This window comes from Falco cherrug, chromosome 2 (genome assembly GCF_023634085.1).
Source record: "Falco cherrug isolate bFalChe1 chromosome 2, bFalChe1.pri, whole genome shotgun sequence".
NCBI classification, from domain to species: domain Eukaryota; kingdom Metazoa; phylum Chordata; class Aves; order Falconiformes; family Falconidae; genus Falco; species Falco cherrug.
Window position 1 is genome coordinate 86,617,900 of NC_073698.1, and position 15,825 is coordinate 86,633,724.

The window sequence follows — 15,825 nt, forward strand, 5'->3', positions numbered from 1 at the left end:
GAAGTACCTTATGCTCCCGGCTAGCATGCCTAGCAATGTTTCCTATTTCAGGAATATTTCTTCCCCCGACTCATAGTGGCTTTTTAATCTGCAGCAATTACCAGACAAAGGTGTAAGACCAAAACCCCTTTGGCGTATTGGCGCCACCAAGCAATCATGTTTGAGACCTTCGGATCAAACCTGTATTACGACTGTGTTCCTTCCTGTTGTTTTGCTTGCATTTTCCTGCTTTTTCTTGAGTATGGAGGGACTTGAGGAAATGTAATTTCTGATTCAGACCTTGAAACTGATTATACCACTGAAAAGCAGAACACAGCGCTGCATGTGTTTGATCCGCGTAGCTGAGCAAGTTAAAGTGTGTGTCTGTGATACTTACAGAGGGTGCTCTATCATAAAATAAGTGTCAATGTGTACCAATGACTCATGTAAAAAAGATTCCTGAAAATGTGTTTGAAAGGTGATGTGCAAGAAAAAACTGACAGCTCACATCAATTTACTTATGGTATTTTAATACCAAGTTAACGCATTTCTCAAGTAAGAACTTATAAATCTGGTAATTTATAGAAAAAAATAAATCACAGCTTCACAAAAAGCTAACTTTCAACAGTTTGTCCCCTCCCCGCCAACACACAGTTTACAATATATTTCAACTATGTTGGTAGAAAGTTAACAGTAGTGTGAAATTCTTTAAAAATATTTGCAACGGCAATTGAAAATAAAATAATGAATTTTACTCAGTGAAAAAGTAATAGGAATTGCATTTCCCAGTATAAGATAAATCAGAAAAGCAGCAAAAAACCTCCCTCCTACTTGCTATGTGCTACCTTCCCCCCCCAATACATCACTGGCAAAGGCAACACTTCAACATTAATCGTTCCCAGGTTGAGTACTTTTTGGCAAGAAGACACACTCACAAGTTCAGTGTTTGAGGTGTGTGCTTGCCCTCACCCTGTGTGCTGCAAAGGCTGCTGTCACTCCTGTTCCCTGGGGTCAGGTGGGATCAGCCACAGCTCTGAGTGTAAAGATTTTTTCATGGGTTCATGTTCATTTTTCACTCTTTTTCAACTCTCCAATACACTGGAAACCCCAGAAATTTTAGTTGCCACACCTCACCTTCGAGTATTTACAGGAGATACAGGATTTGAATGATGTTGTTATATTTTCACCTGTGTAAAAGAACCCCCTCTGTTAAATTTATACATGCAGCCACCGGACGAAAAATGTTCCTTCTCTAACTTCTTAATTAAAAGTCACATTTTCAAAGGTCATTGCACTTGATAATAAAAAGGCAATTAATATGCATTTGATATTAAATATATTGTACAGATCTGAACTTCTGTGCAATCCATTGCTTCAGACACACATATTTAACATCTTTTTAAAAACTAAGCCTCTAATCATAATGTAACAAAGAAAAACAAACTTTGTTAGAGACTGTATTTTAAAAGAACTTTAACAACAAACGCACACAAAAAACCGCTCCCTTTAACTCCTAGTGCATTTAAACACATCTTTGAAATTCTCCATGTCGTTCCCACACTTCACCTCGCTATCATTCTGTACCATTCGAATGACGCTATACAAGAATGCATTTTCTCTGACCTAACCAATAAGGCTGGCATTTGTCACACTGTTGGTACAAAGAGGAAAGCTGAAGATAAGATTATTGCCTCACTCCTTCACCTGCGGAAGACGAAGTTTCCAAGTGGACGCAACTCAGCTGTCACACACATTGCCTGTGGACTCTAGTGGCCCGTTTCAGGTGCCAAGTGCTTACTCTTCCAAGTCAGGGTTTTGGGTTATCCCAGTATATTTTGCAACAACTTGCTGTTAGAACTATGGACATGAAAACTCAGTGGAAGATTTTGGTCCCTGAGATATACTAAATGAGATTAAGAACTGAAGCACTGATACTTAATTTGGAGTGGACCCTCTTTAAGGAAAACTAGGTTAGCTTCAACTTTCAAAAGTTTAACAAATAGTGACTAAAATATCCTTAAGCAGGGTGACAGAATATATGCAGTATTGGTCAAGAAAAGTGCACTGTACAGAGCAGTTTTAAGTGTTATCAGCTGCTGAGGACCAAGAAGCTGTCCTGTCAACAGCATGCTGCATCAAATCTGTCTTTCCAAACTAACAGAAAAGCACAAGAACATAAAAGATGGCCTTAGCCAAAACATTTAGTTACTCGTATCTCTTTATAGCTATGGAACTTAAGTGTCTTAAATACAACCAGCAAACTGACTACGTCAGCCAGAGGCCAACCCAAACTTTCTAACTTTGTAACTGATCATTTCAAGAGTGCTCTGTGGACTGTATCAGCAGCGTCTTCGTTGCCAAACCAGTGGCAATGCATGCTGCTGATAACAGGCTTTGAGCTAGTGTTTAAAAGGTTTGTACCCTTGAATGTGTTTCAGACCAGCAGCCACTACAATAAAACATCTTTGGCAACCACAGACATATGAAAGGTAATTCACAGCAGCTGGAAGAATTGTAAGATGCTTACAAAGTTCTATAGCACATCATTAACTTTCTGCAGGGTGTTGTATAAAGTACGAAACCCCTGAAAAGGATAGCTCAACATCTGACATTACCTCAGAAGCTTCAGGGGTTTGTTATACCAACACTCAAACAAATCTAGGGCTTGTGAAGTTTTAGAGGATGATATGCAATAGTCCACACAAAGGCCTCCAGTGCAGTAGGAGCTGATGGGGAAGGAAGCAGAGTAATGAAGGGTCGAAAACTTAAGTTTCAGTGTACCACTGGGAGGTTACTCAGGGGCTGCCAACAGACGGATTCGTGAATGGATTTAGTCACACAAGTAGTATAATCACATTGGTGGTGGGATCTCTTCAGACACAAAACAAAACGAAACAAAAAAAGCAGTTGCATCCAGAGAGTCCACTAAGCAGTCTCATTTACCAGTACCTTAAATAAGAAAGAATATGCATTAGTAACATAGAATTTACTCTGAAACATTAATAACATTCTGTAACACAGCTGAGCTATTAGAGGAACCGAGTATAAACACATTTTGTTTTCAATTACTGCAATTATAAATTAGTTATATCTTGTGGCACCAGATAAACCAGCAGTTAAGTGTGTGGGATGTGCATATAGTAGGAGAGAAGAGACCACACTATTAAGATGGGTAAATTTTTAACAAGCAGAATTGACGAAAGGTACTCTAAATTAATTTTTTTCTGAATACGAGTTCAGGTTTCAGAAATTTGGGAAACACTATTGCAACCAACTATTGCAGAAATAGTGATACCTGTATGTAAATTAGTATGCAATTTGGCAGTAACTCACAACGCAAGAAACTAATAAGGAAAAACAGAATCTTAAAAAACCCCTAAAGCATATTTAAGCAGGAAGAATATAGTATTACTATCAGTACTGACCCCTTATTCTGTGAGAATAAAGTCAAAGAACTTTATACCCCAGTACTTCAGATGTCACACAAGATCCTGTAGAGAGCAAACCCCTGCTTACACCTCACTTCAGAGGTGCCAATTTAAGCATGCAAAGGCAATTGCTTAAATTTGAGCCTGATAAAGTACAGTACTGCTTTCAGTTAACTCCCAACCCCCACAAAAAGCCAACTACAGAATATGTTGAAATCCCTCAGATGCCCACGTCTAAAACTAGTGTGAAAAACTTAGCAGACTCTTAGCATAGGGACTCCAGCTACTACACGCAACTCACTTGACTAGTGAAATAAAACAAAATACTGGTCCTTTCTCCCCTGGGATAGAAGAAGAATGAAGATAAGCTACAAGTAACTGACTCAATTTTGATAACATTATGAAATGACACCATAAAATACAGCGGTTTTTCATACTCAGTCATCAGGTGCTGCATGAAAAGGCTGTTAGTTTAATGGTTCTGTAAATGGGTTTTTGCCATGTTAGTGTTCTCTCTTCTGCCACAGCAGATTTTTCGTTCGCATGTCAGTATTTGTAAAATCATGGCCCTGCCCTAGAGAGACATGCTCAACAACAGCACTGCTGCCATGCAAGACTTACTGCTGTTCCAGCACATGAAGGATGAATTCAGTCCTCAGTAGATTCAATCCTCAAACCTACTATACTGATGACTGCGTTGGAGTTCCAGTGTTTCATTAAAAGATAAAATGTAACAAATTAATTAATGGAGCTCCTGTATTGAATTAGAAGGAAAGTCTGGTCAGCTAGTTCCAGCTTTTAAAAGCAAAAGGGTATTTGTACCAGAGTAAATGTCTAAGGGGGAAGCAGCCCTGCTCCAATCAGCCACACAAATTCTATATATCATGTTCTACCCTAACACACAGCTGAGCAATACAACTTGTACATGGTCATCACTGACGCTATTCCTTTTTAGACAACATCATTCGTAAAACAAGTAAGAGCTGGAAATTACTTGCAACTTCTCCTGTTCCCAAGCTTACCAAGTAAACAATAGGCCCATATATTGGTATATAAAGTAACTATATTGGTATATATAGTAAATATATATATATATATATATATATAGTAATGGTAACTATACCAATAGTTACTGTTATCTGAAAACAAGGCCAAAAATGGGTTCTGAAGGGCAGAGTGAGCTGAGTATGTTTTTCACCTGTGGGTCAGAAAGGCAATGACAAGCTCAGGGAACGGAGAAAAAACCTCACCTTTTGTTAACAGTTCCAGCAGCGCAAGTTTAGATATTTATATGCAGGTTACTGATTAGTTGTTTTTTAAAAAGCAATAAACCCAGAATTTAAGTTGCTTATCTACCCACTTAGCAGTGTTCTTCATATTATTTTAGGTATCCTCTATGTGGTGAGAACCTGACCTGTAATTAATACTCAAGCTGCTTAGTTTAGCTTGTTAAAAATTTACCCACTTATTCACAGCTGGTTTTATTTTATTCTTCATAATAAAGATTGTTCTCCTTCCCAGATAGATACATTACAGAGTTAGTAAATCAATGTCAATCCATTTGTTCAGTTTCATTTTTGCCTAGCGTTTGTTTAGTTTGATTTTAGTTCTCCTACAAGCTCAGACAGTCTCTTCCATGCAAGTAAAAATACAATTGAATAGTTAATTCAGGCTGAATACTTAGAAACAAAATACAAACACATCACAGGAGCATGCTGGAGTCCTCAACTGTCTGTTTAATTAACATCCCCCACCCATCCCGCCAAAACCACAACCAAGAAAGAAAACTAAACAATCTCCTCCAAAAAGCTTACTAAGCAGCAACAATGGCTATACTGTAAAATATTTTGACATGAAATTATGAAACACAACAAAAAGACCAAAAGGCATCACCATATAAACTTCTTTTTCTTACCGTAAGAATATCTTAATGAAATGTCTTACTTCTGGCATAAGTAACTAACACTGTCTCCCAGATCAAGAACTTTCTTTTGAAATAAAACATATATTAATAGGTTGAAGATGCATCTTCATTGCATATGCACACAGTCCCTTTCCCCAGTTTTGCAGATAGGCCTTTTAGGGTCTCTTCTCTTTACACAAAACGAATTCACTTATCCATCAAAAGCAAAGTACAAAAAGAATATTCTATAGATTTAGCAGATGAAGATTTCTAACCATGCAATAGTTCCAAGGGGACCAGAAAAATGAAGGGGGTACATGAAGCCTTTCAGGAACAGAAGAAAAGTCTTCATTTTATTTAAACAAGAGACTCAAAATAATTTTAAACATTATGAGAAGAAATACAGGATAAAGGACAGAACCTTATTCTAACTGCAATGCACACTGTTATGCAGGCAATGCAAAACCTGTATCACTTTTGTAAATCGTGTACAGTCTGCAGAGCTAGACAAAGGGAGGGAGAGTTCAAGGTTTCATGTGCATCTAACAACTATGAATTTCATGGCACGTGAGGATGAATTCAAGATGGCATTCTCTTGGTTCCCTTAGGTACCATATGTTTAATTCACACCCTCAAACACTCGTGTGCATGGACAACAAAAAGCATCAGTCATTTTTGCTAAAAATAAACAAGATGGAATACAAAAAACCCCAACACTTAAACTAGTGTAGACAGCTTTTAAAGTGATCTAGTTCAAATAATAACTAACCTGAGACGTACTTTGCTCCGATTAACATTATCATGCTACTCATAATAAAAAACCCCAAAGGCAGACTACAGAAGATACTAGTGTCACCTGATGTCATCCAGGGGAGGGTGTTTCCAGTCAAGCAAATCAAAAGAGAAATATATATATAAATTGCAATATATATTTTTAAAATCATATGAACAGCAAAAAGTAACAAATATAGTGACATTTGCAGAAAAACTAAAAAAAGATTATGCATAACCCCCACAATAATTTTAAACAGGCTCTCAAAATAAGAGGTAAAATCCAAATTCCACTGTAGCACTATCTAGGTGGAGCCCATTTCTAGTATTCTTCAATCTCAAAATACTCCTAGTAGGCGGAAGACAAAGTTTCAAAGCAAGAACTAAGGAAAGTAACATTTCCTCCCTGACAGTGTTAAACCAGATAATCACTGAGGATGTTTTGATAAACATACCCTTTTTCACATCACCTGAAGAACAAGAGCTATTTTTATATTCTGCAAGGCAGAATTTTGTATCCTTCAAAAGGAGATAAAGACATGTAAGTAGGATAAGCATCAAGCACTTGGGATTTTAGGATACATAACAGAGGGTTGGTTAGATGTAATGCTACTAAATCATGGTGGACAATACTGAAGTGAATCTTATTACTCCTGCCAAGTTACCTATTTCCCTTCCAAACAGCCTTGATGAAATTGTTTGTATAACCATGATGTGAAAGGAAATAGTTAAATCAATTTATAAGATGGTAAAAAGAAAATTTTAGCTTTGGCTAAAATAAGCCAATACTTTACATATATATATATATATATATATAATGTAATAATAAAGTAAGAGACTTCACGCAGCCTGAGGGCTGCAACTGTGGATTGTTGGGGGAGTTTACATTTCAAGGATTCTTTACTTAATACTTTTCATTCTAATAGTTTTTTCAACAAAAGAAAATGAAATGAAGATAAAGCCCATAAATGATGTGTTGTAGGATAATTCAGGACTAAAAACTTATCCTGAAATATAAAATTACAGATCATGGAAGACTGCAGGTTTTGTGCAATTCAAACTTGATGGATGAAAAAGCCCTCTACTTCACAAGAAAGATCTTGTTCAGTCTCTCAAAAGTGTTCGTATATTTTCTGTGTGTGAACAATAAGTCTGCAATTCTTTACTTCCAAGATAAATGCTCGTTCTTAGCTCTTGTGGGTCAAACAGATTTTGATGTGGCTATCAATCCCTCCTTCCTATATAGCAAATAAAAAAGGCAAGATATAGCAAGAAAAATCACAGGATGAAACTCTTCTCCTTTGCAACATGAGGTTATAGTATAAGAAAGTTTATGAAATCCCTGCACTGTCATAGAATTGTGCTGTATCTATTCTTCTAGGTAAGACTTTTGTAAACCAACGCTATTCTGCAAAACCAGAAGTTAGCCTTGATTTCATGTCCTCTGTTTTTAGAGCCCTGCAAGATACTGCTTCTGTCCTCCTTTCAAGATGAAGACCTATCTATCTACTTTCCTACTTTGTTTCCACAGTGGTTTTAAGTAATAATTTTTAGATCATTGGAATAGTCCAGAGATGGCATGAACAGAAAAGGTCACCAAACTCCAAATTAACTACCTAGGCTAACTGTCTAATTATTAATACTTGACCTGCATTAATTTCTGGTTTACCATTTGAAGGAGCTTCAGATGTCTCCCAGCCCATAGATTTCAACACAGCTTTCTTCCATCTGGCATAGCGAAATTCACTTTCTGAAATTGAGAAATCAGCAAACAGAAAAACCTCTCAACGGATATGAATACAACTACAAGTATTTAAGCAAAGACTACAATATTAGCTTTCTACTCTTTTGCACAGTATAATTTGTCTGGACAGAACAAGTATTATAAAATGCTGTTTTGAATACCAAAAAAACCAACCCAAAACAGACCAACCCCAAACTCCAGAGTTATGCACAGTAAGGAGAAATAAACTTTAAAATCAATTTTCTGCTTGCTCACCAATAAGGAGATTTATAAGTAGAATAATATGAAGCAATTGCTATTCATGTAGAAGCCCTTCAGTGTTGAAAATACTGTTTTGAACTAGGGATTATATCAGTATTTATACACAAAACAGTAAGACAAAATTCTGTACCAAAAGTTAAGAAAGAATTGCTAAGACAAAAATGTATTTGTCTCGCATATGGATTAATTATGTCAAGTAAATACTTTCCATCTCTAGAAGCACTTAAGTACTGACGAAAAAGACAGTTAGCTAAAAAATGGTAATTAATGTAGGCTTTTTAAAGCCAAAAGTCCCCCCCGAAACAGTCAGTCTGTCCTTCCTACATCTGTGAAAACTCACAAATGCATAGGAGCTTTAGCAGACATCCTTCTCAGAAAAACTTTCAAGATTTCTTTGATTTTACTTGCTATAAATCAAAAGCTACTAACTGCAATGCCCAGTGCCAAGTTTCCTTCAAAAAGAAGAAAAAAAACCCCAAACACATTCCCCTATAGTTATGCTGTTTTAATCATTTTCCAATCTTACTAGTCAATAAGTGGAGAAAACAGCAAGTGAAATGCACTTTTCTCTAAGCCAAACACTGTGAAGCTGATCTTCAGCATTTGTGAAGATACTCATATATAGCAGTTTTTATATCAATGTGAGACTGCAACAAAGAAAACCCCTAATTTGTTGGACACTAAATATTAAGTTTGCAACTTCTTAGACAATATGAAAGTGTTTTACCTTCTGGGTTGATCTGTGGTTCAAATCGTTCACATGTCACTGCTGTCAAATCTCCAGGATTCAGACTCCAAATTCCAACTCCTTCCGCGGCTCCTGCTGCCATAGCAGCTCCTAGAGCTGTTGTTTCAGGCATTGATGGCTTTACTGAAGTAAATGACAGAGGTGGCCATGATGATTTTTAATGAAAGTCACCTTGATGACATCAGAACTAAAGACTTATATATCTAGAATGATACATATTTTGTAGAACTGCTATATGTTTCCTTTAAGTTTACCAACTGCAAACCTCATTTTATTGCCATTCACATGGTTATGAAGTTAACTTCACCTATCAGTCATTCAAGTCTTTGAAATATCTCAGCTCACTACTTCCTTCAAGACAGAATTATGCAATTGCACACTTTCATACCATGTGCAGGGCTGCTGACCTCAGCCATGTTTCCCTAGAGTACTCCTGTTAACAATATACTATTTTTTGTCTTCTCCATCCCTCCTCAAAGCAGTGATCACTGGCTAAGTTATCAGTCTTGTTCCCATGCTCTAGATACTGTGTTATTAAAAGCATTTCTATTTAAAAGAGGCATCTTAAGAGTGTACTGACTAGCTTGTTGGCCTTCCACAGATGATATGGAAGACCATCCCACCCCACATGAGCAGTGGAGGTGTGAAGTTCTGATTTATCTCTGAGCAAGATTCTCAGGGCCAACATGTTGCAGGAGACCATTAATTTCACTGATTTTAAAACTGTCAAATGTTTAGACATTGATATAACAACTTCAATACCATTATAGTGCTGTAATATTTCAATAAAATAAGGAAGTCAGTGATACTCTATGAAAGTGAATCTCAAAACTGGATGCAAGATCTAGAAACTTTTTCTGACTACCCCCCCAAAAACCCCCAGCAAACAACACAACTTCCTCAAGCAGCAGCAAAAGACCAGCAACAACAACAAAGCAAGCCATCCAGTTTGCCCTCATTACCCATTACAAACCAATATTGTTTTCAGCTTTAAAAAGAAAATAGGAGTTGTAATTTCATCTTACCTACTGGAATACAGAGAATGTCTGACTGGAGTTGCATGAGAACTTTGTTATTGGTCATTCCTCCATCTACTTGTAACTGATTTAGTGGTATCCCACAGTCCTTGTTTATGGCATCTAAAATCTTAAGAGTAATATATGTTACGATTTAATTGCAGAGAAATCCATGATACCTTCTGAGTATAAAATACAGATAATTCAGCATTTGCTGAAGAAGAGTGTTAAGTAGATAATTCCCCTCCCCTATACATCACGAGGGCAAAACAAAGGTAGTGACAATACAGTTTTGCTTAACACAGAGCAAATGCATTCTGTTTATTACAGAAATTGTACTCTAGGAGATGGTTCTCCTCTGATGCTCTATATCTAGCCTGTGTTGCTTAAATGGTCTGAGAAGAATTTTGAAGAAAAGCTGATGACAACTATAACATTTATCAAAGCTAACAAAGGAAGAAGTAACACTAAATGGAGTCCTCTAGCTCATTACAGTTTGTCTAGATACTTTCTCTAATTTGACGTATTAAAGAACTGAAAAATTAAAAAGTTTGAACTAGCGATCTGGAAGACACTTCAGGAGGAACTGCTGAATGTTTAACTATTTTGAAAGAGCTGCCTCTTTTTCAATTAGCTGTTGAAAATCCAGAATTTCACATTACACAAGATAGACTTCAAAAATAAACAGTGTAATTTTTTGAAAAATTATGTTTCCTTCTTTTGGGCACAGTGGATAGCTGAAAATAAATGAAAAGTGTTAAAGTGTTTTCAAGGGACAATTAATCAAGAGTGGAGCATTTAATTCACTGATACCTATCAATACGGTTTTTAAAGGGTTTCCTAAAAATGTAAGATTTGCCTCAAACCTTAGCTACTGGTAACATCACAGCATTATCCTACAAGCACCTACTAAATGCAGGATAGTGCGGTTTCTAGGGTTTTGTAAAAGCTGTTAATTAAATGTCATTTACCTTTTTTAAGGTTGGTGCATAATTTTTGTTGACAAAGTTAGGCATTAACTAGTGCAGAATGATTTGCTCTTTCTAATTTTTTGATTTATTTGAAAAAAAACACAGAGGTGTGCTTTTTTGAGCTTTAAATGACAAATCAACATAGACCACAAAAAACACTAAAGGTACAACACATTCTATGCTGTTTTGTAGTCCATGAAGTACTCAGTTATACAATCCTTACTGGGAAAAATCAATGTTTTTTTTAAAATGGAAGAAATAAATTTTAGGTTTGTAAGGTAGTAAAAATTACATAAAGATGAGTTGTCAAGTAGACTCTACCCACTCTCAGAAAGTAAGTCAGCAAGGTCCTTTATCAAAAAGTCTTTAAAAGAACTAAAGAAACTGCCACAGCATAAACAATGGTTAAAAATCTAGAAGGTAAGAGTAAGGCCAATTTTTATGGTGGCAGCACCTGTCCATGGGCCTGCACTGTCCAATAAATTAGAAATAACCTGGAATACAGGATTTGTAGCACAGCAGCAAAGTTTGTTGGCACTACTAAGCAAGTACTGCTCCCCACCACTTATTTCCTTCTCATGTATCATTTTACATTTGTCTATGCCGATTTCACCTGCCATTTTCACCATTCAGAACTTCAACAGTGCCTCATCATCTCAGCTTTACATACATGTACTGTTGGAGGCTCTGGCTTTGTTTACCACTGTGCAAGGGCATGTTGGATCATACCATGCACTCAGCAGAGATTAAAAAAAATGAAAAGAATGCTAGAAATCAGGAAGGGATGAAGGAACAAACCAAATCATGATCATGCTGCTACTATCTCTATTGAGGTCAGAAGAAGGAACAGAGACTTAGATGGATTGGATGGCACAACAGAAGAAGCAAGAACTCCAATGAACATGAAATTTGAGGGTTTGCCTGAAGGATACAAAAGAGTTCCATTTTAAAAGGAATTAAGCCAAAAGAACTTTGTTTCTGACAACACAAAACTAACAAGTATCTTTGAAAAATGTTTATGTATTTTATCTGTGTCATAAGGACTTAATCTGTCAATTTATGTGTCCAGAGGCCTGATCAGGCGCTCCTGTCATTGTGATAAAACCACACTGACTAAAGTATAAGGAAGTATTAGATCTAACAGTTAACTTTACTCTTACTCAGCCTGCAAACTTTATTCCCCTCCCTCCTACTCCCAGCCACATACTCTGCCTCTTGTTCTGATATTTGCTACATTCGTGGTGAGGCAGTTGAGGTCATTAATCCAGCAGAAAAAAAGCCTAGCAAAAAGAGGGATAATTTTCTGCTGGAAAGTTCATTGAGCTGTCACATGAGAGGGAATGGATGGGAAGAGGGACATGGAAAGAGGAGCACACAACAAACTAGACTGTCAGTTCAGTTCCCTGTAACTTTACCCTGACTTCTAGTAGCAGAATTAGAGATATATCCTACTTCCAAGCTCCTTCATGACTTTCTGAGGACTCAGAGGCCATTAGCACAGCTTCAAAAGCAGACAGCTGGGTGAAATCTCTGGCTGTCTTTTTCCACATGAGTACCTTTTATTCTGTCACTACAGAAACAGCAAGCTGCTTTCCTCCTCTCACAGTTTTAGCTGGGTGTTATTTTAAAACTCAGTACATTTAAATAACAGCAGTTTAAAAACATGCAATCAAATTCAGGTTTGACTGTTACCCTTTGGGTTCTATGGATTTCATTTTCTCCTGTATTTGTATGGAACACAGGGAGCGTAAATTGACAGTAGATGGTGACATAAAGATTCTAAAGCTCAGATACTGATATAAACCCCTCTGATTTGGTTGGAGGATTAAATTCTTCTGTGAGAATTTGAGTTTGCTGTTGCAGAACGCCAGCTAAGGCAATACAAAGTATAATGGGGAAGAAGTGAATTCAGATTACCCTCGGTATGTTTGCTGCTGTCTTGCTCTAACTCATTTTTGTTCTTGTTTATTGGAAGCACCGTAAGCCACCCCCATCACAGCAGACAATATAAAATGTAGTTTCCTACACAGATGCAACTTTTTAGTTATAGCACTGGCCTTGTCATTTGCTGTTTCTATGTTCTGTCTCTCAAAGCATTCACAAAATACATTCACCTTATTTCAAGTGCTGATAAAAAGCAGCACTGCCACTCCAAAATAATGTACTACCCAACCACCTAATTGTAGCTAAACCCACAGGAACAATCTTTCAATGTTAGCACCACATAGAGAAAAGAATAGCATCTAAGTACAATATAAAGCATATGATTAATCTTCATTAAATCTTTAAAATCTTCTCTCTTCCTGAAGAGCTACAGTCCCTGTTATCATACTAACTTAAATGAGTTTAGGAGTCAATTTGCCTTTACCTCTCGTGTTTGAAAGCAGACTGCTTCTAGTGCAGCAAAGGCGATGTGGTTTTTATTTGTAAACTGAGTAAGGCCACAGATAATACTGTTGAAAAGAAAAAAAGAAACCAGTTAGGACATACTTCTTTACCAGACATACACCGTTACTTCAGACCTAGGCCTTCTAATTCAAAGTTCATCAGTTCCATTGCATGACTGCCTTCTAATATTAAAAAGCTTGTGCCTCTTTAATCTAAACTTTCTCATCCTTATTTTCCTGACAAACATGCTTTCAGTGACCAATTGATACAATTGCTATAAACTTAAAATGTATTGCCAATCTGCATGCAGATGGGTGCATATTCACCCATAACCACACAAACACACACACAAGCTCCAGTCTTTCTTTAAGAAATGGAAATGCACGATCAAGGCCGATTTTTCTTTAAAAAATAGTATTGCTGATCACTAAAACCTTAAGAAATTCTCTAGTGCTTTCAGTTCTTAAGGAAAAGCCCAGCTGGGTCAGTGCTGTGCTCTAAATGCTTAATGTCATTTTCAGATCTATTCTGATCATTAGTTGCTTCTGCACCTTCAAAGAGATTTTTGGATATGGAAATTATGCTACATGTAACCACGAGTAAGCTGAATTCTGCCAATGTAGTCTGAACTGCAGAGCAAATAATCATCCTTTCATTCTTTTTTGACATCTGAGGAATAGTAGCATACTACACAGAAATGCTGCTGTATTTGCTGCTGGATACATGCAAGTTCAAAGATACTAAAGGACATTTTTAGTTGTTACCACTCCAAATATCAGCTTTTAACAGTTAAAAAGTTAAGCACTGTGATCTGAAAAACTAAAAACATCCATATCAATGATTTATTTCTTCCTGATGTACAAAATGCATCTAAGTTCTAAAGATCCAACTACTTGAAACCTTGGAAACTAGATATTCTTTAAGATTTTTTTTTCTCACTTTAGGCAAGTTATTTTATATTCAAATTTGTTATGCTTCTGTGACTCCCATGGCATGTTCTGATTCCAGCAACAGTAGGCAAGCTCACAACAGCAGAAAAGACGAACAGAAGGTTATTGATTGAACTAGTAGCTCTAACTAGTAGCAGCTAGTTAAGTCTTAACAACCAGGAAAGGGAATGGCAGGAGAGGGGAAAAGAGTGTTCAATAGACTGGAAAGAAAGCTGAACTTAAGAGGAAGGAGAGGGAGAAGAAGTGGGTAGGAATTAAGTATATTATATATACATGATTATTTTTTATATATATATATAATATTTTAATATATGTGTGTGTGTGTATATATATACATATACTTATATATAAAATATGTATAATTTGAGATAGTAAATGCAGCAGCCACCAGAAACTGAGCTCAAAAAACACCTATCAGCACTAAATTCTTCACTTTCTTTTGTTGCCTGATGCCTCACAGTATGCAGACCTTCTTTTCCTCTTTAGTGAGATGAAAATCTTTTCAGAACCAGAAATGTGTGAAGAAGAAAAGTTGGCCTCATTAGGGCAAGAATCATAGAACTATCTTGCACTTGTCTTTCGAAATGCACAAACAAGCCCATGTGTTTTCCCTGCCCACCTCCTACTTTATTTTGGAGGGCAGGGAAAGGCGTGTGAGTAGCTGAGCTAGCTAATCCTTCTTTCTCTCCCAGAAGCAGTTGCTGGTTTGAACAGCAAAGTACAAAGGAGAAACACAGCACTTGCTTGAAGATACCACAGAGAATGATCTACCCAGACATGTCAAAGGAACAAAAAGAACAATTTCACATACCTGGAAGGACTAGTGATATTATTTGTAAAAACATTAAATCCCTCGGCAAATGCAGTGGTTAGTTAGATCCTTACCCCCTTGCACTGGGTTCCCAGTATGGTGCATACAGTCCTGAAAATGCTGGCACAAAGTAGCAGCCGTAAGAAGTCCCCACTTCCGCGGCCAGTTTTTCTAATGCACACACACAAACAACCTTCGCTTAGCTCTTCACAACTGTTCCAACATGTAAATATGACACTTAAAGGTGTTATCATTTAAGTAGGGAAGATAGAATATGTTAGGTAGCTACAAAAATAATCAAGCCACACACAAGTAGAAAATACAACTAACTCTGGCACACCCTGCTCCTCATTAACAAGCTTTCCATTTGCAACAATATAAATGGAAGATGGGGCATAGGGAGTTTGAAAAATGTACAATGTAAAATGAAAAATTAAAACTGAAAACCAAAATCGTGTACTCAATATTCTGACCTAGATACTGTGAGGTTTTCAAAGGGTACCCTGTGGGTAAAGAATGTACCCTTCAAAGCAGTCCAAAAGGTCACATTTTACTTGCTTTTAAGTCAAAGTAAGCAAGGGAAACTGGATCAAGACCAAAGGGATTTAAGAATTAAATTCCCATTAATTTCAAATGGATTTAGAGTTCTAAATTCTTGGCTTATGTATATAATCACAAGGTCAGCTACAAGAAAATCTAAAGTTTCTCAATATCTGAGTAATAACTTTAGATATCAGAAGTCCCCAAAATTAAAATATTTTAATTTTTAAAATTATATTAAACCACCTAGAACTGCAAAAGAAGTAATGCTAATGTGCAGCTCCTTCCTATAACAAGAAAGTATTTTTTTTCAGC

At 36.7% G+C, this 15,825-nt stretch overlaps 1 protein-coding gene across 2 annotated transcripts in view; it reads right to left on the bottom strand.

Annotated features, from left to right (window-relative positions):
• Nucleotides 1-488: 488 nt before the first annotated feature.
• The window catches only part of GK (glycerol kinase), a 36,787-nt gene continuing 21,450 nt past the window's right edge, over nucleotides 489-15,825 (bottom strand). Inside the window, exons 14-20 of one of the 2 annotated variants that reach the window (XM_055701582.1) lie at nucleotides 15,045-15,141; nucleotides 13,190-13,274; nucleotides 9,860-9,980; nucleotides 8,814-8,957; nucleotides 7,751-7,831; nucleotides 6,080-6,166; nucleotides 489-2,928 (exon numbers count right to left, since the gene is read on the bottom strand). In XM_055701582.1, the coding sequence (XP_055557557.1) occupies nucleotides 2,915-2,928; nucleotides 6,080-6,166; nucleotides 7,751-7,831; nucleotides 8,814-8,957; nucleotides 9,860-9,980; nucleotides 13,190-13,274; nucleotides 15,045-15,141 (629 nt within the window). In that variant the 3' untranslated portion in view covers nucleotides 489-2,914. The remainder of the gene's footprint in view (nucleotides 2,929-6,079; nucleotides 6,167-7,750; nucleotides 7,832-8,813; nucleotides 8,958-9,859; nucleotides 9,981-13,189; nucleotides 13,275-15,044; nucleotides 15,142-15,825) is intronic. The other variant, XM_055701583.1, reaches the window with a different exon arrangement.